Source organism: Meriones unguiculatus, chromosome 1 (assembly GCF_030254825.1).
Source record: "Meriones unguiculatus strain TT.TT164.6M chromosome 1, Bangor_MerUng_6.1, whole genome shotgun sequence".
NCBI lineage: Eukaryota > Metazoa > Chordata > Mammalia > Rodentia > Muridae > Meriones > Meriones unguiculatus.
This window is the reverse complement of record NC_083349.1, coordinates 186,092,005-186,116,539: the sequence shown is the minus strand read 5'-3', so window position 1 is coordinate 186,116,539 and position 24,535 is coordinate 186,092,005. Positions and strand designations below refer to the sequence as shown.

The window sequence follows — 24,535 nt, the reverse complement described above, 5'->3', positions numbered from 1 at the left end:
CGCTTCTCTCTCGGGAGAACGCCGGCTTCCTTCCTGCACCTGTCAGCTTCCACGGCGAAGCCTGCCCGCTCTGTGGGAGTCTCCCGTGAGAGGGAAGCGTTTCTCGGGAGCACGACTTCCGGCCCGGAAGGAAGCCGCCGCCTTTTCTCCCACCCCGCCACGCGAGGCTGCGGCGCACGGTATGGGTGTGTTTGTGTGTGTTTGTGTGGGGAGGGCGTTTGGAGGGAAGGCTGCCGGGAGCGCAGAGGCCGCGGCGGGGCCGGGAGCCCGCTGACAGACATGGGGGTGTTTTTCCCGACCTCCCCTTGGAGACCTCCAGCTCCCCCTCAGGCACCCTAGACACTTCCCGGGGCCCAACGGAAGGCCATGCCCATGCCCTGTGTCCCCATTCTGTCCCGGGAGTGAAACCGAGCCGCCGGGCGCCGTCCCAGCCCAGCGACAGCGGGGAATGCCCGGGTCCGCCCGCAGGCCGCGTTGCGCGCCTGCGCCGGTTCTGGCCCGGGTCCCGGAGGAAGCCGCCTGGCGGGCTCGGCTGGGGGAAGGCAGCCGTAGCCTGGGCCTCGGGTGAGGGCTCTGTAACCGGTGGGAAGGCTGCGTTTTCACGAAGGACTCGGGTGAAGCTGCAGAGCTGCCTTTCAGCCCTGACTCCCTGGCTTCCTGGGTCGGAGGAGATCTTGTAATGGAGTGGTTCTTCGTCTCACACTAACAGGATGCCTGATTTCCTCAGGATCGAGGGGTGAGTGAGCATCGGGACGGTGGCACCAAACCCCTGCCAGCTACACTTGTGAATATCCTTGTTTTCTGGGTTTTGGAAAGTTTCGTACGGTGTAGGAAAGAAAATGTCCTGGGTAGAGATATTTAGGTCATTTTAAGATTTTTTTATAATTCAGTGTTTATTACTGTTGATATACCTGGTGTTTGACACCCTCAAATCTAGATGTTTACTTCACTGCAAGCGAATTTTGGAGAATTTGATTTATAACCTGGACACTGACATAATCCATTGCCGGGTCTATGCAGCCTGGGGAGGAGTTACAGTTTTAAGGAACTTGATTTTCAAAGTAGGAGTGGGGATAGAGTACAGACTTGAGGATTCCCCTCTTCCCCGCACCCCCCCCCCCCAGGTTAAAACAACAGCCAACTGAAACTGTTTGGGGAATCAAATTGCATCCTTACTGATCATGAACAGACCTCTCCCCCTTTGACATTATTTCCAATCTGCATCATAACATATTTACATTGTTTTAGGTAATGTAAGTAATCTAGATACCCCCACGCACCCTAAGTGTGAAAGAGCATGCCTGTTGTCTCTGAGTTAAGGGCTGACTGAGGCTACTTGAGACCCTTCTAAAAAAAGTCATAATTTAAAACACACAGTATAGTTTATATGCAGATACTATACCATTCTAAAAAAGATGAGCATGTGTGTGCATGTAGATGTTCCTGAGGGACTGAATCCAGGGTGGCTCTATATGTTAGGCAAATGCTCTACCATTGAACTATATCCCCAACCCACACTTGGATTGTTGTCTTTATGGTCCCTGAAACCAATCCTCCATGGATCCTGGGGATTACTTGACTCTTAAAAAGAATTGTGAGGACTAAATAAAATGGTGCTCATAGAAACAATTTTGAGCAGCTTTGTGGAATTTTAAAGACTTAATGTAGTCTATCCTCTTTCATTCTTACATACACTGTAGTCCGACATAATAGTGAAGGAAAAATTCTCCTTTAGATTTTCTAAGTTCAGTGATTTTTTTTCCTTTACCTTTTATTTTGTTATAATTTAATGAAAATAAATTTATTACATGTTATTGGTTCATTTCAGATTAAAGAATGTCACGGGTTCCATTGGGGAAAGTTCTCCTGAGGAATGTCATCCGGCATACAGATGCTCACAATAAGGTATGTGATACAATCTAGTCACACGCTAAACCATGAATTAGGCCGGAGATAACAAAGATATATAAGAAGTAGTCACAGCTTGAAAGTAACATATCATGAAGATAGTTACAAAATGCTTTAGAGCACCAATGAAGGAATAAAGGAATTTGCTTTGGAAAATTAGAAAGATTTTGCAGAATGAAGGGTATTTGAATTGGTGACATCTGAACTGGTTCTTGATGAATAAAGATGTTTACCAGATGCATTGTTTTTGACTGAGAGCACAATGCACAAAGACAGGGAAAAATGGCAGGGCTAGTGATAAACATCAGTGGTAATGCCTTGTATATGCAAAGTCCTCTATTCCATCCCTACCTCTCAAGCATTTATCACTTGGGATAAGAAGTTAAAGTAGAAGATACAGGAGTAGTGACAGAAGATAAGGCCCAAGTGGCAAATTAGAATTGATTTTATGATAGGGGAGGTCCCCCTCTCCTTCCTTCTGATCTTAGTCTATCAGATCTCATCAGGAGTGGCTGCATTGTTATCTTCTGTGGCCTGGTAAGGCTGATCCCCCCTCAGGGGGAGGTGATCAAAGAGTCGGCCAATCAGTTTATGTCAGAGGCAGTCCCTCTTCCCATTACTATGGAACCCACTTGGACACTGAACTGCCTGCCATGGGCTACATCTGTGCAGGGGTTCTAGGTTATCTCCATGCATGATACTTGGTTGGAGTATGAGTCTCAGGAAAGACCCCTGTGTTCAAATTTTCTGGTTCTGTTGCTCTCCTTGTGGAGTTCTGTCCTCTCCAGATCTTACTATTTCACACTTCTTTCATAAGATTCTATGCACTCTGCCCAACAGTTAACCATAAGTCTCAGCATCTGCTTTGATGGTCTGCAAGGCAGAGCCTTTCAGAGGCCCCCTGGGGCAAGTTCCTAACTTGTTTCCTGTTTTCTTCTGATGTCCATCCTCTTTGCTTTTTGGGATGGGGATTGAGCATTTTAGTCAGGGTCCCTCTTAACTAGTTTCTTTAGATGTACAGATTTTAGTAGGTTTATCCTATATTATATGTCTATATGAGTAAGTATATACTGTGTGTGTCTTTCTGCTTCTGGGACAGCTCACTCAGTGAGGGGCATTCGTGAAGAAGGGGAAGGGAAGGTGGGATTAAGAGGGGAGGAGGCTGGGGTTTTTGGGTGGGATACAAAGTGAATAAAGTGTAATTAATAAAAGTTAAAAAAAATCAAGAAAGAAACAAACAAAGATATTTAACATAGTATGAGGCAGGTACTAAACACTCAGACATAATAACATTTCTAAGCTGGTCACATTGAAACAAAATATTATATTCAGGAAGTCTTGATAGCACTGAACAAAACTTTGAAATTCAGTATAAAACTTGGGGTTCTTACTTTAAAATTCACATTTTTTGCATTTGCAAATGTGCACATATGTACAGTTGTAACCTTTGCTATTGACTAGTAAAGCAATAGTAAAATCTCAAAAAATTGATTTTTATGAAACTTAGATAAACTTTTTCTTCTGGGCAGTAAAGAAGTTATCAGCGATGCTCCGTGTCTTACATGTTTCATACCTGTACATGGTATTTTAGACCTTGAAAGAATGAGGTGGTATGATTGCCAAATATGTAAGTTTAGACAGGTGATTTGTCACTGGTAGAAACGAGAAGATAGAGAGACATACTAGGGAGGATGATTAGTTGATTATAAATGTTCCATGTGAATGGTGCTGAGGTTGGATGGAAGCTTTTGCAGCTTCTTGGTAAAATGTTCTAATGGTACCTGTTTTACTTTCCTGTAAGATCACTTGTGTTGTGATTAAGATCATGGTGTATCTCAGAACCATGTAGGGTTATTTTCTGATTGCAGTAGAACTGTAAGATTCTTGAGGTGATCAGTGTGTCTGCAGGGCTCAGAACCTCTGTTGCTACAAAATTACAGATTTACTACATTGGATTGTTTAGTAGCTTTTTGTTTTGTTTTTCAAAACAGGGTTTTCTCTGTGTAGCCTTGGCTGTCCTGGTCTCACTTTGTAGACCAGGCTGGCCTCGAATACACAGATACCTGCCTGCTTCTGCCTCCCAGAGTGCTGGGATTACAGGTGTGCGCACCACTCTACTTGGCTTGTTTAGTCACTTTTTAAACTACATAGAGAAACCAGAATTTACTTTCCAGATCATATCCCAGTCTGTATCCCCATAGTTAGGGCAGATTGTATTTCAGGTAGTTCGTTTTCTGTCAGACAAAGTGCTATTTTTAGTGACGGGTTTTTGTTGCTTTCCTTTTTGAAAATGTCTAGATTCAGGAGGAATCCGACATGTGGAAAATCAGAGAACTAGAGAAGCAGATGGAGGATGCTTACCATGGGACCAGAAGGAATACAGTACCCAGCAGCTCAAGGTGATGTGTGCCTCTGAGAACCAAAATAACTCTCATCTTTTCAGAATTACTAACTTTAGCTTTAAAACATTCTAGTATGTTAAAGATAGATGAATTCAGTTCAGCAAATCAGTAAGCCTTCCTTGTTTCCTAAATTTAGATCCAAGCATAATAGTGATGGCTGTGATAACAAGACAAGACTGTACTAATCCTCAATGGAAAATTAAAAAAATTCTCCTTGGACTACTGTAAATTTTACGTTTTAAGGATTCCAACCTTGTCTAATAGCTTGTAACCTAAGATTTTCTACTGGAGCGTCTATACATTCTTTCGTCTTATAAAAATTGTATGATTTGATGGGCATGGTGCCTCATGCCTTTAAACCTAGAATTCAGGAGGCAAGGGTAGGTAGCTCTCTGAATTTAAGGCCAGTTTGGTCTATATAGTGGGTTCCAGGCTAGCCAAGACTATAAAGAGAGACCCTGTTTCAGAAAACAAAAACAAAACCAATTTCTTTTATTTAATTGTGTTGGCAACTTTTTGTATGATGTGTGAGTATATATGGGTGTGTCAGAGTGCACACATGGAAGTTAGAGCACAAGTTTCAGAAATTTTTTTTCTTGTCATTATGGGTTTTTGAATAGAACTCAGGTCATCAGACTTGTCAGGCAAGCACTTGGACCTGCTTTGCCCTCTAGCCATTCTCTTATAATTAAGTCAATCAGTTAGTCACACTGTTCCCCACTAGTTTATTAGACCTTTTAAAGTATTAATTTTATTCATGTATATGTGTCTCTGTGTCAGTGTCAGAAGAGGCTAGAAGAGGGCATTGGATGCCCTGAAGTTGGAGTTATAGGCAGTTGTAACCTGCCTGACATGGGTGGTGGGATTTTAACGAGCATCCTTTGGAAAAGTAACAAGTGCTCTTAACCACAGAGCCATAGCTCCAGTCTTAGGCTTCTTTTTAAAAGCCACATGTCCTCACTGTCTTTGCCAGGTCCATGGGCTTTCATATTTCCTTTGCAATAATTTGAGTGTGACTATAAAAGATTTTGCAGGCTTGACTGTTTTATGGAAGATGTAGGGTGTATTATAAGTAATTAGGAATATCTCTGGGTCCTCATAGGTTCTTTGTACATAAGTCAGGTCATAATCCTGATTTATAAAGCTAGAAATCTAAATCTAAAGCTAGGGAAATCATTAGGAGAAAGAAAGAATTGCAAGTGTGTTTGGAGAATGTGGACTTTGGTCGAACACTGGCTGAGTGTGTCCAGGATCAGTGTCATGTGGTGCAAAGGTAGTGTCTTAGCATGTTCTGTGAGTTTTGTTCATGGTGCTCCCTAGAATGACATCACAGATTGCTTTTAAATCTAAGTATGTCTCTTCACTTACAGTCGGATGAGAAGTGATGGTTTTGATGAAGAAAGTCAGAGAGACTACTGGAAGCCAAAGAATGAAATTTCTGGGGCCCTGGAAGATGATTTTCTTAAGGCTAAATCCTGGAACAAGAAATTATATGATTATGAATCCAATATACCAGACAGGTTTGTGACTACATTCTTGTGACCCCTAGTGATACTTGGCTTGAGAATATGTATTTGTTGAAATCTAATTGTCCAAGGGTTGGAGATATGGCTCAGTGGTTACGATCCCTTGTTGCTCTGGTAGTGGACCCGTGTTTGGTTCTCAGTGCCTACAAGGCAACTCAGTTCCAAGGGACCTGGAACCCTTTTCTCACTTTCGTGGCATCAGGCATGCTTATGATGCACATGTAGCCAGGCAGGCAAGACACTCAAACAAATAAATCAATCTTCAAAATAGATTGTCCCTATAAAAGCCTGTAGGTGAGGCTGGGTGTGGTGTCGCATGCTTTTAGTCCTAGCCTAGAAGGCAGAGGCAGGTGGATCTGTGTGAGTTCAAGGCCAGCCTTGTCTACTGAGAGTTCAGGTTAGCTAAGATTATACAAAGAAACCCTGTCTCAAAACACCAAAAAAAAAAAAAAAAAATGGGTATGCATAGCAGCAATACTTACAATGGCTAAGAAGTTAAATTCAAATGGCTATAGCCGATGAGTGCATTAACAAAATGTAGGTTTTCAGTGCAGTGGAATAGTACTGGGTAAAAGGGATAGTACTAATTATCCATGCTTAACCTAGAGCATTGTACAGGTGGTGAAGGAAGTCAGATACAAAGGCCAGATGCTCTTTGATTCTGCTGTGTAGTATATTCAGAATGGATAATCCAGGGACAGAAAGATTCAGGCTTGTCTTGGGCTACACTTGGCATGTGAATTACTTTTCACTAAATATCTTTAGTGTCCCAGTGTAGATAACATTATAAAGTAGTTTGGGGGAAGGACTTCATTGCTAAAGAAAAGTACGTAAGAGTTCTTTATTGTCTGTTAAAGAACAGTACCTCCTGTGTCTGAAGTGAGAGGATAGAAAGTAGATTGTCACTGAGCTATTGTGTGGTTTTACTCTGCTCCCTTTTTCTTTTTTCTCTGTGTACATATGTGTATTCAAGCAGTCCAAAAATCTAATTTCCTTTTAATTTCAAAAAAATGATATGCATTGCTTTATAAAAATACGTGTATTAATGTTACTTTGCAGATGGGGTCACAGTGGTTATAAAGAGTTGTATCCTGAAGAGTTTGAAACAGACAGGTAGGTAAATACACTTACTAGAAAAAAACCAAATACCTAAGATGAATACAAAATTGTGCCATTAAGTAAAGTTCCTAACATTTACAAAGGATTTGTTTGCTTTTGAACCTGGAATGATATTGCATGGCTGTAGTCCCAGCTGTTCAGGAGCCTGAGGCAGGAGGATTGCTTGAGTCCAGTTGTTGTCCAGCCTGGGACATAATGAAGTCTTGTCTCAAAAATAAAGAAAGCAGGCAAGATTTAGTAGGGAGGCAGTCCTTATCTAAGGCCTTCAGAAACTGTACCACCATCTGTGGTGAACATGTTCCAAGGTGCCTGAAACCTTAAGACATTTTATAATCTGCCTGTGTTATAGTTTGTCTACCTATCTTCCGTATTCTTTTTCTTATACACACAATACCTACTAAAACTTTCTTTGTACTTCAGTTTGCCATAACCACATTGTCAGCATCATGCTTGTTCTTTGCGGTTGTTATATAAATTAAGCAATAGCAGACAGTGGATCTGATAACCCAGATGGCTAGTAAATGACCTAAGAGGGCTGGTAACTAGACCCAGGGATGATTCAGGTCCTAGGAGGGTCACAGTGGAATAGTGAGGAAATTCATTCAGAATAGTGTGCAATTAAAATCTTATGAATTATTTCTGGAATTGACCCTAGGTGACAGGAGTCAGAGAAAATGAAACCATGAATAAGGGGGCACTGGTGTTTAGTATTTCATATGTAGATCATATGGTAGATATTTCTATAACTCAAGATGGCCATGAACTTGTCATGTAGCCAAGAATGACCTTTAACTCCTGACCCTTCTTTAAAACCCCTAATTTGGATTTTAAAGGGGAGGAAATAAAACCTTAGTGAGAATAATAAAGTAGATAAGCCTCACAGTAATACTATCAAGAGATCTCATGTGTATATATGCATGCATGCATGCATTCAGTCTCTTTGTAGTCCTGTTGGCCTAGGACTTGCGATGTTGCAGGTTGTCCTTAAACTTGGCAGGTCTTGTTTCTGCTTTCTGAGTGCTGGGATTACAGCTGTGTACCACCTCACCTAATTCAAAGCTCTGAATTTTTTTTTTTCCAAAGAGAAATGACATTTTTATTCAAGATAATTGATTATTTGGGAATTTCATACAGTGCACCCCATCATACTTCTCGTTTCTCCCAGGTCCACCTTTTCACCCATGTGCCCTCCACCCAAAAATTTTTAAGAAAAAAAAATTTTAACAAAGATGCTGAAGTGTGGCTCTTCACAGTTGATGGCTTCTACTTGGGGAATGGGAGATGGGAAAGGACTCAGTTATGATTAAGGAGATGGCCACTGGGAGTTTGACCATGCTTTAGTGAGTATATAGGCATCACAAATTGTACTTGAGGTATCAAAGTTCTGATTTAATGTCAAGATGTTAGTAATTTACCTAGAGTACAGAATATTAAATATGAATGTACTTTTTCTTTCCTCCATAAAAATTTTGTCTTTACTTTTCATTAGTAGTGATCAGCAAGACATTACCAATGGGAAAAAAACATCTCCCCAGGAGAAATCATCTGCCCATGAATCCCGAAAACATAAGAAGTCAAAGAAATCCCATAAAAAAAAGCAGAAAAAACGGTCACACAGAAAACAGAAGAAAAACAGAAAGGAAGCTACGGACATAACAGCAGATTCCTCAAGTGAGTTCTCAGAAGAAACTCGGGCTTCTAATACCAGGAAAAGGAAGCAACCACATAAGAGCAAGAAAAAGTCCAGGAAAAAGTCTCCTAAAAAATCTTTACCTTTAGGGGAAGAAAGTGGTACTTCCCAGTCAGATGATTCAGCATCTAGCAGTTCTGAGGAAATTGAGGAAAGAGACACTAAGAAAACCAAAAGGAAAAAGAAAGAGAAAAGTGTCCACGTTCCCGTGGCTAGCCCTGAAGAACAGAGGACAAGCAAGCGCAGGAATTGGAAAGTGGCTGCGGATGCAAGGTCTGCGGAGAGCTCAGAGGATGACTAATGGGAAATAGCAGCCTCGCTTCCTGCTGACTCTGGTCGTCTGCCACTCTTCAAAATGGGGTTTGCCAGTGACTCCTGCAGCATAGGAGTCTAATGTCAGAGCTGTCGTGCCACAGATACCTTTTTTCCTACTTTGGATAGTTAATCTCCATCCCCTTTTGTTAATAGGGAATCTGGTATTTTGTTGAGGTTTCTTGAAGAGATTTTTTTTTTTCCAATTAATCACTTAGGGTAGAATACCTATACAGCAAATTAAAGAACCCAGAAAGCTGAACTCAGTAATGACCTGGGTACACCAATTGGAATGTTGGATTTGGGGGAATCAAGGGTCTGGGATGAAGGAGGAGGATTGAGTAGTACTAGATAGAATGGCTTGACGAGGTACCCTGCTTTCAGCTTTGGTGCTTTGGTTCTTCTGTAGTTGGGCCTACAGGTATCTAGTTTACTTAGTGAGGAATTGGTTATAAAAAGAAACCTTTTCCCTTCATGGTAATATCCGCAGATGATTGCTAGGGTTTTCTGCCTAATTTCCCTGCTGGTCAGGGTCTACAGCTACATTTAGTATAACTCAAACATTACAGTAACTGGATAGTAAATGGTTTTCTAATTCCATTGCTGTATATTGCCTAAATGGGCTTGTGTTTGAAATGAAATTTAGTTCTCCTATCTATCAAATGGAAAGAATTAGGAAGTAGTCATGTTGCCAGTAATGCTTTCAAAGACATTCAGGGCAACAACCATCTAAATGTCTTTTTTTTTTTTTTTTTCTTTTTGCCCAAGTTAGGGATTGAACTGAAGGCCTTGCATATACTAGGCAAGTGCTCTACCACTGAGCCATACCCCCCAAGCCCTGTTGTTTTCCTTGTTCATTTCTAATTCTATTAATGAATTTTAGATTTTTCCCTGAAACCAGTTGAATCAATTTCAAAATGAAACACACTTCTCAGGGACATACCCACTTCTTCCCAGTCTGACTTTATGTTATGATTATCAAGAAGATATTATTTCCCCTTGCTACATACTGTGATCCTCATACTTAAAAAAAAACAAAAACAAAAAACCAAAATACCACTGGAAAGTGGCTGGCAGAATAGTAGACTTTTCATTAAGAGGAAAGATGAAGTGACATTGTCAGGGTTTTTATTTTTGAGCTCACTTGGTCCTGAGCGAAAAGCATGAAAACTCAGACTTAAGACTGTTTGTTGGTCATGGTTCTGCCACTAATTGAGTTCTAGAGCAGGTTAAGCTAACCTCCCTGGCCTTATATTTTGCATGTGTAATACAAAAATACTTCATGGTTAGCATGACAGACACCAGCAATAGAATACAACTATGCTGACATCCCATGAAGTGGCATTTTATAGTTCTAACTAAATTTGTGCTCTTTATGGAACTTATTTCTAATAAAGTGCTTGTTCTTAAAATACATGGCTGGCCAGATGTGCCCCATCCCTTGATTATGAGCAGGTGCTGCCTTCTGGGATATTGAAACACTAATAATCTTTAGTACTCAAATGTCAGTGTTCCATGGTATTTCTTCCTTGGGTTTGGTGGAGGGAGAGTCTAGTTACTACCTCATAGCCTTCTAGAAGCAAGTGACATCTTTGTTGGAAGTGGTTTTGTGCTACAGATGGACTGATTCTAAGCACAGAAGATGATTCTACAGAATAAGGCACTTCCAAGTTTGAGTCTTGACCTTAACCTTCTTCCCATACTAACAGAGTTATTTTTTCCCCCAGGAATGCACATTTGCCTGATTTTTTTTTTTTTAATACCTCTTCCTCATGTTCCTATTTTCTTGGTCACATAAGCAATAAAATTGTTTCTGTTCTAAACCCTTCTTACCCCTAAATTCCCTTACATGCTTTAGGCTAAGGCTTTGGTGGCTCCTCTTATCGGTGGCTTAGGGCAGCTTTTTAAAACCTGTGATCTCCCATTAGCAATACCAGCCCTGGAACACTTTTAGTGTTCTGAGAGATCTCTTATCTTGAATCGTAAACTGAGATTTAGAAGAAAAAGAATTGGAGACTTTACATTTATTAACTGGTGTGATACAACCTGGAATTACTTAATTCCAATAAATAAAATTTCACCTGAACATTTGATCTGCTACTATTTAGTATCAACAGACTTGGTAACTGATGCTAACCTGACGTTGACAGTTCTTTCTCCACTGTCCATTCAATCTGTGTACTAACAAGTCTTTTGGTCTTCTGTCACTCTGAGGTATGGCCTACTGCCCTCCTTTCTGTACGATCTGGGCAAAGCGACCCGTGATTGCAAGAGTAGTGTCGATGAAGCGATCCACACAGCTAGAGAGGCAGTTCTCGGTGCGCGAGTCTAGTCGATTTCCTGGCTTCTCCACACATTTATCCCAACATAGTTCCATGAAGTGATGCACCTAAGAGCAGAGAAAAAGCTTACTCATTAGGGTCTGTAGATAACTTCTCATTCTGAGACTTGAAAACCACTTTTAGTAGTATATCTTGGGATCACTTCGGGGTCTACTCTTTACTTTGTCCCCAGTAATGGCCCCACATGCTTATAGACAGTAAATTCTCATTAGAACTCATACTTTTGCTAGGCGGTGGTGGTGCCTTTAATCTCAACACCTAGGAGGCAGAGGCAGGCTCTAAGTTCAAGGTCGGCCTGGTCTACAGAGTGAGTTCCAGAACAGCCAAGGCTACCCAGAGAAACCCTGTGTCCAAAAATAAAAAAGCAAAAACCCCTCGTACTTTTAACAATTCTCAAAGCAACTAGCACTCTTTAAAAAATGGGAAGTCGGGGCACTTAATGGTAGTACTTAGGAGACTTAGTAAGCAGTCAGACCAAGGTTATTTAGACAGCAACGGTTAACATTTGAAAAATGCCTAAATACACCCCCACCCCAAATACATTATCACATGATCCAATGCTTAGAGGCAGTGGGCAACAATGAACCCAGAATTCGCGATGAGGACCACCGGTGTCTTGCCTACCGGCAATTGAACCCCAAGGTGAGAACCCTGAGATCTCGAATGCCATTCCGGACCAGTGGCCGGCTAATAAGATCCCCATGCTCCTCTGTCACCCAAACCTCCCCGCTGCTTCACACCGCGCGCTTTTCCTCCCACGCAGCACTGAGCACGGTAGGTCATGGGGGCCGGAGGCGCAGCCTGGACCGAGAACGGAGTGGGCCCGCTGAGCCGCAGTGCCCAGAGCTCCGTGGGTGCTCCGGTTCCTGCGCCTCACCCTCCTTTCCCAGGTCCCTATCCTCGTACCTGCGCGGTGAACTGCGCCTTCTGCTGCTCGGCCGCCACCAGGCGTTGTAACTCCGCTTCGTCCGCCTCACCAAGCTCGGCCATTGTCGGCGTTAGGCGCCCGGCTGGTGTGCGCACGCGCAGTAGCAGCGCAACGCCCCCGTCTTCCGGTTCGCTCGAGAGGTCGCCTCTTCGTTCTTGGACGTTGGGCGGGACTTGCGACCTAACTGCTTCCGGACCGTTGGGTGTCCTTGAGCACTCGAAAGCGACATGGCGGTTCTCTTGAAGCTGGGTGCCCTCTGCAGTGGCCAAGGAGGTCGAGGTGAGGTGTCTTGGCTATCAGAGGGTCCTGCCGCGGCCTGGAGCCGGGGAAGGGAAGGAGTGAAGGTTCGACCTCCGGGTGGTGGGACGTCCTGAGAGGAAGGTACTTCCTTTCGGCCACCGAGGCGCCGATGCGGACCGTGACCGCTGTAGCCCCAGGGCCCAAGTGTTTACCTGGTACTCCCCAGCTGTACATCCCGCCCCTGGGCTGTGCTGCTGATGTCGGGCTAATGTGAAAACAAATTCCTGTTTGATTGCGGTTGGAAGGAATGAGTTTGACATTTTTTTGTTTTGTTTTGTTTTGAGAGTGTGTTTCTAGGTAGCTGGCTTTCTCGATCGTTTAAGACCAGAGATAACCGAGCGCCCGCCTGGAGCCTCTTGACTGGCTCCAGTGCTGGCATGAGAGCCACGCACAACTTACTCAGGGCTTCAATTAACATTTTAACCAGGAGTTCTGGTTATACCAGGCTCTTAAGAGGTTGGTATACAAGTACGAATAATACAGTTTCTACCCTCGGAGAACTTCTTGGGGGCGGGGGAAGGGGGACAGGTAAAGTAAAGCAAAAACTTGTGCAATGTAGGCATTGTTCATGTGAGTCCAAATAAAATTTGCGGTACTTGTTTTGGAACCTGCCTTGGTGCTACAGGGAAAGTACATTATAGTAACGGCAACTGAGAGCAGCAAAAGCAGTGTTGAAGGGATGGAAAGATGCATAGTGCGAGATAAAAGGGAACAAATAAAATAATACTTGTGAAAGTCAAAGTGTGAAATTAGCCTAGAAAGGCGAAATGGAACTAAACCACAGAACTTATTTTATTCTATTTTGATAATACGATCTCTCTGTGCTGCCCAGGTTGCCAGTAAGATTGAAAGGTATAGGCTTACAGTGTAGGCTTATTTTTGCTATTGCTACTATTGTTGCCCCCTGAAACTTGACTGTGTCAGCCTCCTGAGTAGCTGGTGTGCACCACCTCACCCTCACTCCTTTTGAGCTAGCATCTCATGGCCTATTGCCAAACTGTATACTTTGAGCCTGGAGTTAGATTTAGTGACAGTGTAGTAGATGGCCTTATATAGATAGAATGGGTTTAGACAAGTCATGTAGATGAGATAAGCACTGTTGTGGTAGGCCAGCCAGGTGAAGGCCTGAGGTTGGAAGGTCCAAGGAAAAGAAGGCAATCTCTGGAAATGTTAAGGAGATGTGTCAGTAGGATTTGGTGATTTATAGAGGGAAATCCCTGACTGGGTATTGATTGTTACTGGATTTTGCTGAATGGAGTTAATTCATCATTATTTGTTGGAACAGACATAAGGAGTACAAAAAAAGTTTCACAGTCGAATGGTTGGGAAGTACAGATGATCGAGGTAACACTTCACAGAAGCAAGACTAGCCAAGGCTACAGACTGGAGAGAAAATATTAAGTTATCTTTTTGTGTATGTATGCAGTTAGCATTCTGGGAACTCATTAATCCTTTGTATACTTTGCCTAGTTTTTAGCAATGTTATGAAGTAAATGCAATTGTTGACTGTTGGCTAGTTTTTCCTACCTGTTTCAGCTAAGAATTGCCTCCATCAGATTAGCCTTTGGCCATGTCTGTGAGAGAGTGTCTTGATTGATGGTTGCCGTGGAAGGAACCAGGCTGCTGTGGGCTGCACTATTTCAGGCAGTTGTGCTTGGACTGAATAATAAAGCTAGCTGAGTGTGAGCCACGGAGCAGGACAGTAAGCAGCACTCCCCTGTGATTTCTGCTTCAGTTCCAACTTGATTTCTTGCCCTAATTTCCCTTAAGGATGGACTGCAACCCAGAATCAGAAGCTGAAATAAGCTTTCTTTCTCTGAGCTGATTTTGGTTATGGTACTTATTGTATAACAGAAAGCAAACCAGAACATTCTTTTTCTACAGCTATTTAAACTAGCTACTTATCATCCCATGGCTAATATGTGATGTAGCTGGGTGAACATCAGTCTGTCTTATTTCAACCAAGAGGAGTATCTAAAAGGGGACAGTAAGGAGGGGTCCAAGGGTACAAAGGGAGATTTGGTTTTGAAAAGGAAGATGATGCTAGGTGAACTTTCTAAACTAAATTGTGTATCTTGAGGGCAAAGACTTTTGTCCTTATCTTTCTTGCTCCTTGCCAAGCACAGCCTTGCCTGTAGTTAATAATAGATAAGAAAATGAAAGAACAAGAGGTGACCAGTTTTGGGTTTTTTTAAAAAAATATTTATTTTATGTATATAAGTGCTTTATCTGCATGTACACCTGCATGCCAGAAGAGGGCATCAGATCCCAGTACAGATGGTTGGCTGTCCTGGAACTCACTCTGTAGACCAGGCTGGCCTCAAACTCAAAGAGATTCTCCTGCCTCTCCCTCCTGAGTGCTAGGATTAAAGGCATGCACCACTACCACCTGGCTGTTTGTTTTTGAGACTGGGTCTCGCGTGATCCCAAGCTGACCTCCAACCCCATATGTAGGTGATTATGCTGCTCCCACCTCTCCAGTGCTAGGGTATTTGTGAGGTTGGAAATAGTCCCATGCATGCTCGGCAAGCAAATGAGCTACATCCACAGTACAGATTTTTTTTTTTTTTTAAATAAAGATAAGTTTGGACTGGCAGGTGGCTCTTAGGTTAAGAACACTTACTGTTCTTCCAGAGAACCTGGGTTCTCTTCCCAGAGCACATACGTGGTGGCTCATAATTATAACTCTAATTATAAGGAAGGATGTCTGTAGGCACCAGGCATACACATGGTATACAGATATACATGTAGGTAAGACACTCATACATAGCAAAAGAAATCCTTTAAAAAGTAAAAATGTATTGATTTGAGTGGCATGCTCATGATCCCATTAGGAAGTGCTATGATTCCTGTCTTTCTTCCTCAGCTCTGTTACTCCGAAGCCGGGTGGTCAGACCTGCTTATGTCTCTGCATTTCTCCAGGACCAGCCTACCCCAGGATGGTGTGGCACACAGCACATTCACCTATCACCAAGCCACCACGGTATGTTCTCTCTCCTCTGCTTTGTAAATAGTTTTATTTGTTGTTAAGTATATGGGTGTTTTGCCTCCATGTCTGTCTGTGCACTTGCCTGTCTGATACACAAAGTCTAGAAGAGGGTGTAGGATTCCCTGAAAGAAGTTAAAGATATTTGTGCACTGCAACTGCTTTGTGGCTTCAGCCATCTTTACCTGGGTTAATCATATATATATATTAGCTGGTCTTGATTTTGCTCAGAGACTCTCATGTCTGGTAATTATATAAACATCCAGTCTATAAACTTTGGGCACACAGCAAACATGGCTGAGTAATGGCATTTATATTCACAGAGAACCTTCTGGCCTCACACTTCAAACTATGTTACATTATTATCAAGAAAACAACTCTGGAGCTGGAGAGATGGCTCAGTGGTGAAGAGCACTGGCTGTTCTTCCAAAGGACCCGAGTTCAATTCCCAGCATCTACATGGCAGCTCACAACTGTCCGTAATGCCAGTTGCAAGGGATCTGACACCATCAGACAGACACACATGAAGGCAGAACACCAGTGTACATAAATAAATTATAAATAAAAAAAAGAGAAAACAACTCTGTAGGAAGTCTGTTTAACATAGCATAGTTGCTGGTGCTTGTTTATCAAGTAGAGAGGAATTAATTGCACATACTTGTGGACTGAATTGTGGATTTATAGCTGGATTTTTTTTTTTTAGGTTGATTAAAATCATATGGAATTTTCTAGATAAACACTGTGGCTACTCAGACAGTCTGAATATGAATGATGAATTAACTGTATTTCCATTAAAGTCTGGAGAGAGAAATCTTTTTTTTTTGTCTTGGTTTGAAAATTGCTTTGACGTCCAGGCTAGCCTCAGACTTACAGTGACCTTCCTGGAATCATAATTTTGGTTTGCCTTTTTGTTTATTTGTTACTTCTTTTGAGATGGAGGCTCGTGTAGCTGGTTGGAATTGTATTCTAGACTGCACAAGCCTCCTGCCTCAGCCTTCTTGGTGCTGTGGTTATAGGTATTTGCCTGCATGCCTGGCTGCTGAGATTTGTAAATCAGTTCTTTTTATTTTTTTGCCTTTCAGTCCTTGATTCTTTTTTTTTCTCTTGATTTTTTTTTTAAAGATTTATTTATAATTAATACAACATTCTGCCTGTACACCAGATCTTATATAGATGGTTATGAGCCACCATGTGGTTGCTGGGAATTGAACTCAGGACCTTTTGGAAGAACAGCTAGTGCTCTTAACCTCTGAGCCATCTCTCCAGCCCCTTTCCTTTTGATTAAGTCAGCCACTTAGAGTTATATCTGAGTGATGAGAAATCCAAGCTGTAGGGCTTTTCTGCATTTTAAAACCCTTTTTGTTTTTGACCATTTTGTTGTTCTGGATTTCCCTGTTAGATTTAGAGTACATGGGACTGAAGAAAGCCCCCCGCATAGATGTACGCATAGATGTTAACGTATGTGCCCATGTGAATTTTTCCGGGTAGGACCTCCATCCTTTTATCAGGTGCTCTAAGGGGTTCATAATGCCTTAGCAATGCTTAGAGCCTGTGTTGGTTTTCACTCATCTAAAAGCAGTCTTCATGTTTCATTTGTTTGGCACTGAGTTGTAAAGGGACGGAAGGACCATAACCCTAAAAAGTAGCCTTACACCTTTGCTTCTTTTTCACTCTGGTTTAAGCTGTTTTAAAAACATTTCACATTTTCCCCCATAGACTAGACAGTTATTATTATTATAAAGGGGTACCACTAGGGATTGCTAGAATATATTCATAAGACGCTTGACTCACTGAAGTCCAAGGTTGCCTGAATTCCACAGACAATTAGCCTGCCATCTTGCCTATATGCAAAGTGTGTCTTGTACTCAGAGACACAGAGGATATGCTATGCTCCTGATGGCTTCGCTCTGTATACAATTCACCATTCTGACAGGCTTGGTAGTCATGTGATTGAAGTGTTTGTCCTTTCTCATCTCTTGTGACTCTGGTTCTTTTTGTAGCTGGTTCCAAAGCTGCAACTCTCCACTGGACCAGTGAGAGGGTTGTCAGTGCTTTGCTCTTGGGCCTGTTTCCAGCTGGGTACTTGAATCCCTGCTCTGTGGTGGACTACTCGCTGGCCGCAACCCTCACCCTGCACAGTTACTGGCAAGTACAACAGTCCCTCTGCATTGTCTGCTTGCTCTGTTTGCTTTAAGCTTGTCTGTTTGTTTCTGAAGGAAAAATTGGAATTCTCAATACTTGTAGAAAACTTAAAAACATAAAACTATCAATGGCCAAATAAATCTGGGTATATGAGTAGGTTATTGATATTTATATTTTTGGTTTTTTTGCGTCAGAGTCTTAATATATAACCCAGGCTGGCCTTAAACTTGAAATTGTTTTGACTCAGCCTCAAGTGCTGGGATTACATACATGTGCCTCCATCTTAGCTACTTTTCTATTGTTGTGAAAAGACACTATGACCAAGAGTTTATTTGGGGCTTATGGTTTCAGAGGCCAATATGGTGGGGAGCATGACAGCAGGCAAGTACTGGAGCTTCAGCTGAGAGTTCATGTCTTGATCTGCTAAGAGATACTGGGGATGGCAAGGGTCATTTGAAACCTCAAAGGCACCGCCAGTGATACCTCTTCCAGCAAGGCCACGCCTTCTAATCCTCCCTAAACTGTTCCACCAATTGGGGACCAAGTATTCAAATAGATAAGTTTGCGGAGGCCATTCTCATTCAACCTACCACAATTAACATGCTTAGCATGTATCCATCTGATTGTTTGCTGTCATAATTTTAATAATCTTTATAGACAATTTGAAGTGTTTGTAAAGCCAGTTTCTGATTGTCTTCCCATCTGTTCCTCCTGTATCCTTTTTTTTTTTTTTTGGAGATAGGGTTTTATATAGCCAAGGATAACATTGAACTCCTGATCCTGATCCTCCTTCCTGCACATTTCAATTCCTGGAGTCACAGACCTGTGTCACCAAGTCTAACCTTCATCCTGTACACTTTCTGAGATGGGGTTTTACTCTGCAGCCCTAGCTGACCTGGAACGTAGAGAATGAGCTTTGCCTCCCTTGTCCTGGGATTATAAATGTGCACCACAACGCCTGGCTCTTTCTCTTCCTGTGTGGATTATTGTCATCCCATTGTGCTCTTACTTGTTCAGCTCCATACCTGGTCGTCATCCGTAGCTGCAGCAATAATCTCTTAATTGGTCCCCTTTGTGTTTGTTGCCAACAAAGTAGCCCCAGTAATCCTGCTAATATGTTAAGTGGAATAGATATTCTCTCGCAAAACTTCCATCTCATTTTACCCAAACTAAAATCTATCTGTCTGTCTGTCTGTCTGTCAGTCTATCTATCTATCTATTTGAGGCTGGATTTCTCTGTGTAGCCTTGGCTGTCCTGGACTCTCTTTGTAGACTAGGCTGGCCTCGAACTCACAGAGCTCCCTCTGTCTCTGCTTCCTTGAGTGCTGGGATTACAGTCATGTGCCACTGTGCCTGGCTCTAAAATAATTTTTAAAGTTTTGTATAGACACTGTATGTGGTACTATATGTCTACCAGTCCTGTCTATTTCAGGGAGCTGAAGCAGGAAGATTGCTAGTTCAAAGTCATCCAAGGCAACAACAGTGAGACTTTTCTTTATTAAAAACTTAAAATTCTCAGCTGGGCATGGTGTTGCATGCCTTTAATTCCAGCACTCGGAGAGGCAGAGGCAAGTAGATTGCTCTGAGTTTGGTCTACAAAAATGAGTCTCTGTGTAGCCGAGGCTACACAGAGAAACCCTGTCTGGGTTGAAAAAAAGCCCTTAAAATTCTCAAGTATGGTAGAATATACCTTTAATCCCTGCATTTGCTGAGGTAGGAGGATCAGCTTAAGTTCAAGGTCAGCTGTGCTACATAGTGAGTTCAGGTCCAGCCTGGGCAACAGTGTGAGACCCTGTCTCAAGAAGCCAAAATAAGGGGCTGGAGAAATGGCTCAGTAGTTAAGAGCACTGGCTACTCTTTCAAAGGACCCAGGTTCAATTCTTAGCAGCCACATGGCAGCTCATAACTGTCTATAACTCCAGTTCTAGGACTTCTGACACTCTCCTGTAGACATTCAGGCAAAACACCAATGCACATAAATTAAAAGTAAATTAGACCAAAATAACTCAAGGTATAGTAAACAAATAAGAGACTGCCCTGAGATCCTTTAACAACCTCCACTCCCCACACATAAGCACATACATACACACTCACTTCTCATTTCTATCTACTCTTTGAAGGCACACTGGCTTTCTTACTAATCCTCAGATGTGTGGGGGACCCTCCATCCTGGTTTCACTCTGTTTGTGTTCTGTCTGAAGCTATTACTAGTTACACACCTAACTTGTTCCCCATCTCAAGATCTTAACCAGCTACTTTCATCAGAGCTTTCCCTAATACTTACTGCTGATCTTCGTCATCCTTCCCTTGTGTTTTGAAGGAGCACTCACTACCTTCTAATCTGTCACATCATCTATGTGTTACATCTGTGTGTATTGTCCTTCCAACCTTTCCCTTTCTGTAATGTAAGTACAGACGCAGAGCTGGTTGAGTACTACCTCAGTTGTCCTAGTGCTTGTCTAGCATTCATGAGGCCCTATGTTCTGTCTCACTATCCAGGCATAGTGGTGCTTGCCTGGAATCCCAGCAGTAAGGAGGAGGAGGCAAAAGAATCAGAAGTTCAAAGTCATCCTTATCAACATACAAATTTGAGGCCTGAAAAACACAGCAAGTTTTCATTTCAAAAAACAAAACAGTAACAACAAAAAAGAAATCAAAATGTTTCTACACTAAAACTTACACAAGAATACCATAGGACATTACTTAAATTAGTTAAAAGTGGAAACCAATCATCTGGCCTAAATAGAATATGATGTCATGTTCATACTGTAGAGTATTATTCAGCTATGTAAAGGAATGAAGTACTGAGGTGTGCTGCAATATGGATGAACACTGAAAGCAATATAAGTGCTAAATTAGAAGCATGACACAAAAGGCATGTCTTGCATGATCTTATTTGTGTGAAATGTCAGACTAGGCAAATCTATAGAAATAAGCAAATGAGTGATTGGATGGTGAGTGGGGTAATAGCTAGTGCTTTGGAGTGTGTGAAGATGTTCTAGAATTAGTGAAGACCGTTCACAACTCTGGCTACTAAACTACTGAACTGTATGTGAAATTTGTAGTGTGAATTACATCCAAGTAAAACTATAAAAACAGTTAAGTCAGGGCACTCCTTATTTAGGCTACTTTCTGCTTAGAACTTCTTGTCACTGTTTAGGGCCGTCTGCTGTCTGCCCCTGCTGTGGTATGATTTTTCCCTGACTCACAGACTCCAGCCTCACTAGCTTCCTTACTGTTGCTCAGAGATGCCAGGGCCCAAGGCATTTTTCTTTGGCTGTTCTTTTCCTTCAGGTCACCCTTCTTTAGGCTGCATATGTAACTACTTATTTTTTTTTCTGTTTCACTAGAATGTCTGTTTCCACACATCTGTTATCTCTTGCACCCTCACCATTCCTGACATGTTCTGGCATACAGTACCTGCTTAGTACTCTTCATGAGTGAAGGCTCTGCAGATCATTGGCTTTGGTTAGAAATGAAAGGAAGACTTTTTCTTTTTTTTTTTAAGAAGATTTTATAGATAGAGGAATATTTAGCTTCTGTAGAATGGCTCTGGAAATGTAAGTTTACAGGATGAGATCTTTTTATTACTTGTTTGCAACAGTTTTTTGTTGTTGTTTGTTGAGGCAAGTTTTCTCTGTGTACCTCTGGCCATCCTGGAATTTGCTCTGTAGACCAGGTTGGCCTCCCCTCTGCCTCCAGAGTGCTGGGATTAAAGGCCTGCACTACCATAGTTGGCCTATTACCAACTTTCAATTGCATTTGGGTCCCCCCCCTTTTTTTTAATACCATGAGTTGCTTTGGCTTGTTATGTCAAAGCATAGAAATAATTCCACCTGTGACAGTAGCTACACAGAATCCCTGGAAGAGGCAAACAGTTATTTGAGTAATAGATAAAGACTTTGTACTTTGGGTATTTGGTATTTTTTGGGCTAGTGGGGTACCTAACTTGTCCACTAGGTCTCTAACTGTCTTTGTGCTGTGACTTTTCTTCTCTTTAGGGGCCTTGGACAAGTGATCACTGACTACGTTCCTGGGAATACACTGCAGAAGGCTGCCAAGGCAGGCCTTGTGGCAGTTGCATCTTTGACCTTTGCTGGGCTTTGCTATTTCAACTACCACGATGTAGGCATCTGCAGAGCAGTTGCCATGCTGTGGAAGCTCTGAGCTCTTTGATGCAGCCTTAGATTGTATGCCTCTTTGCCTCTTCTCTGTCGATGCCATTCAACTCAATGAGGAGGGAATGAAGGGTACGTTCATTGGTGGGCAGAATTTCTTCTAATTACATGCTTATTTTCAGAATTTATTTGTTGAGGAAAAGGTTTGAGAAGAGTTAGGTTCAACTAGTCATGAGTCTGAGTTCCAACATGGCTGCCAGCTCACATGACTCTCAGTGACTGAACAGTCCATGAGCTCACGTTTCTTGAGGGGAGTCAGCTTATTCCTCTCAGGATAAGAGTAGACTTCTCTGTTCAGACTGGGAGGGAGGACTGCTCATTCACAAGTCAGACTTGGCACGAAACGGGCAAGTGTTCCGTTTGGAACCTTCCACTGTTCAGCTGACACCAGCTGCTCATGGCTCTTCAAATCAGAAGATGCCATGTCTCAGATTACTGAATTGTTAAGTCTTAGGAGGGAAAGCTGGATTTAGAGAAGTTCAATTTAGGGAGTTCTCCTTTGTGGGTGGGTTAAAATATGATAGATTCCAAACAGACTTACTCTTCAACTGCATTTTACTTGTGCAGAAATGAGCTGTCCACAAATATAAGACTAAAGTTATAAAGTGTTTTCCCATTGTGGGAATTGTTAATGAGAGTGTATCCCAAAGAAACAAAATTTTTAAATAAAATACTATATAATGAAAATACACTGTACTTTTTAATGTGCTATCGTGTCTGGTTTTTTGATTGGCTGTTTATTAGCTTGAGATAAGAGTCTTACAGGCTTATGCTGATCTGAAACTCTTTATAGGTAGACTGACCAGGCCAGCTGGGAACTTGCTAGGTAGACCAGGGTGGCTTCAAACTTGTGGCAATTTTACTGCCTCTGTCTCCCAAGTGCCAGAGTTGTAGTTGCAAATTGCAGAATTCACTTGTTTTGCTTTAATTTGAGGTGGTGTCTTAGTTTATTGACCAAACTAACATCAGAATCCTAGCCGTACTGTCTAGCCTCCTGAGTAGCATCCTGCCATGCCTCGCTGTAGTTTTAATCATTAAAACTTGTTATACCTGGTATGGTGGCACATGCCTATGATCCCTGCTTCCTGGGAGAGGGGGAGGGGAGGATTGCTGTGATTTTGAGGCCAACGTAGATCACAGTAAGTTTCTTAGCTTAGACTACATAGAGACCAATACCTTAACAAAACAAACAAACAAAACAAAAAAACCCAAAAAAACAATAATTAAAAGTAAGTGTTGCAGCCACAGTTTTGAATTAGGACTGAGTCTTAACTTGTGAGGTTTAGCAAATAAGTAATTCACATAGAATGCCACAATACAGAAAGGACTCATGATAGGCAGAAATGGGTAGTTGAAGTATGAACAGAATATGAAGGTTGAATAGTAGGCATTAGAACTATGCCAGTATCAGGTGTTCTGGGAGTACCGAGCTTTCTAAATCCCATGTTCTGTGTGCACTAACTGTAGGGCTTGATGGGTGTTAACATACATTTCACTCACTGGGGATGACTAGGCAGCAAGGCTGGGAAGTGTTTAAATGAAAGGGCCATCTGTTTTCAGGGCACCATTTGCAACACGTACCAGTATGTCAGGTGGCAAGATCAGTGGTCATTGATACCTGGAATTGGAGAACTAAAGAGAGGCTGGAGATGGCTCAGTGGGTAAAGGCACTAGCTTTATCACTACCTGATAGCCTGAGTATGATATAGGGGAATTTTAATTCAGAACATGTCTGCCCTGGCTAGAGATCACATCCGAAGACCTTGTAGGTCTGTGTGATCCACCTGGAATACAAACACCCCTTTAATCCAAGAGACAGAGGCAAACAGATCTGAGTTCAAGGCCAGCCTGGTATTGAGCAAGTCTCAGGAAAGTTTAGACCCAGGTGTGGTAGTACATACCTTTAATCCCAAACAATGAAGGTAAAGTTACTTTGTAGAAGGAAGTACCCATGTTTGAAAGTGATGTCTAACTGAGTGGCAGAAACAGTGATGAATCAGAGAAAGACTTAATAGGATAGGCCCAACTCTCATGACAAGAGAGAGGAAAGGAAAGCTACTTAAGGGGCAATGAGAGGGAGAGAGAAAGAAGAGGAGGAGGGAGGGGGAGAAGTTTTACCAGGACAGTATAGAAAGACAGGTTGCAGAGAGTGTTAAAGTCTCCTAGGGTCCAATTGCCAATGTCTGTCTCTGCTTTGGCAAGTTCCAGGGTCCAGGTTAGGATCTGGCACAAGATAAAGAATCCCCCTTTGCTTTATCTCTTAGGTCACCAAGCTGATGGCTCAGGCAGCCGATCAGCAACTGATCATGAAAGATGATTGAAAGAAAAAGAAATAGGAGAGGGAGCTCAGGATTTCTTCTGTAGGCCTAGGAACTGGCTACACTGCTACTAAGGAGGAAATTTTTAACTGATCACATTTTTCCCTGCAGCCAGGACTGTAAAAAGTGGCTTCTAGCCAAAATTACAAAGGGTTGTAAAAGGGGGCTCTTTGATCTGAGATTAGCTTCTATGCAGGGGCAGGCCACTGTAGAGGCCTCCACAGTCTAAAGTAAACTTTTTCCTGCTTATCTTAGGCTGATAGAGCCTGAATCTGCTAACTTGTTTGTAGATCGCTAAGAAAAAGGAAAGAGGGAAGTAAGCAAAGACCATTCATTCACACATGCTCAAGGGAAAAGGTGGATGAAGTTAAGAAGTTTAACTTC

The 24,535-nt window shown here is 42.2% G+C and overlaps 3 protein-coding genes across 7 annotated transcripts; 2 read left to right on the top strand and 1 right to left on the bottom strand.

Annotated features, from left to right (window-relative positions):
* Window positions 1-41: 41 nt before the first annotated feature.
* Nkapd1 (NKAP domain containing 1) lies at window positions 42-11,050 on the top strand. 5 transcript variants are annotated; one of them, XM_021658643.2, is made up of 7 exons: window positions 56-179; window positions 710-736; window positions 1,829-1,905; window positions 4,207-4,307; window positions 5,681-5,830; window positions 6,896-6,949; window positions 8,445-11,050. In XM_021658643.2, exons 3-7 carry the CDS (start codon window positions 1,837-1,839, stop codon window positions 8,944-8,946), a joined length of 876 nt encoding a protein of 291 aa, XP_021514318.1. In that variant the 5' UTR covers window positions 56-179; window positions 710-736; window positions 1,829-1,836; the 3' UTR covers window positions 8,947-11,050. The 5 variants fall into 5 exon arrangements, with proteins under 5 accessions (XP_021514319.1, XP_021514318.1, XP_021514317.1 ...); XM_021658642.2 differs by having other exon boundaries at window positions 60-179; window positions 640-736; XM_021658644.2 differs by lacking the exon at window positions 710-736 and having other exon boundaries at window positions 42-179.
* Window positions 10,967-12,337, bottom strand: Timm8b (translocase of inner mitochondrial membrane 8 homolog B). Its single transcript, XM_021658648.2, has 2 exons — window positions 12,206-12,337; window positions 10,967-11,346 (listed from the first exon to the last, which is right to left on the bottom strand). Exons 1-2 carry the CDS (start codon window positions 12,287-12,289, stop codon window positions 11,179-11,181), a joined length of 252 nt encoding a protein of 83 aa, XP_021514323.1. The 5' UTR covers window positions 12,290-12,337; the 3' UTR covers window positions 10,967-11,178.
* A 30-nt stretch (window positions 12,338-12,367) lies between these two features.
* Sdhd (succinate dehydrogenase complex subunit D) lies at window positions 12,368-22,520 on the top strand. Its single transcript, XM_021658647.2, has 4 exons — window positions 12,368-12,506; window positions 15,394-15,510; window positions 17,514-17,658; window positions 21,657-22,520. Exons 1-4 carry the CDS (start codon window positions 12,455-12,457, stop codon window positions 21,820-21,822), a joined length of 480 nt encoding a protein of 159 aa, XP_021514322.1. The 5' UTR covers window positions 12,368-12,454; the 3' UTR covers window positions 21,823-22,520.
* Window positions 22,521-24,535: the final 2,015 nt, after the last annotated feature.

Bases quoted from the DNA above. Each gene is read 5' to 3' on its own strand.
- Timm8b (XM_021658648.2), bottom strand. From the start codon at position 12,289: ATGGCCGAGCTTGGTGAGGCGGACGAAGCGGAGTTACAACGCCTGGTG. The intron at 11,347-12,205 runs GTACGAGGATAG...CTCTGCTCTTAG, and splicing joins AGGCGCAGTTCACCGCGCAG to GTGCATCACTTCATGGAACT.
- Sdhd (XM_021658647.2), top strand. From the start codon at position 12,455: ATGGCGGTTCTCTTGAAGCTGGGTGCCCTCTGCAGTGGCCAAGGAGGT. The intron at 15,511-17,513 runs GTATGTTCTCTC...TTCTTTTTGTAG, and splicing joins CCTATCACCAAGCCACCACG to CTGGTTCCAAAGCTGCAACT. The intron at 17,659-21,656 runs GCAAGTACAACA...TCTTCTCTTTAG, and splicing joins CTCACCCTGCACAGTTACTG to GGGCCTTGGACAAGTGATCA.
- Nkapd1 (XM_021658644.2), top strand. From the start codon at position 1,837: ATGTCACGGGTTCCATTGGGGAAAGTTCTCCTGAGGAATGTCATCCGG. The intron at 4,308-5,680 runs GTGATGTGTGCC...CTTCACTTACAG, and splicing joins ACAGTACCCAGCAGCTCAAG to TCGGATGAGAAGTGATGGTT. The intron at 6,950-8,444 runs GTAGGTAAATAC...ACTTTTCATTAG, and splicing joins GAAGAGTTTGAAACAGACAG to TAGTGATCAGCAAGACATTA.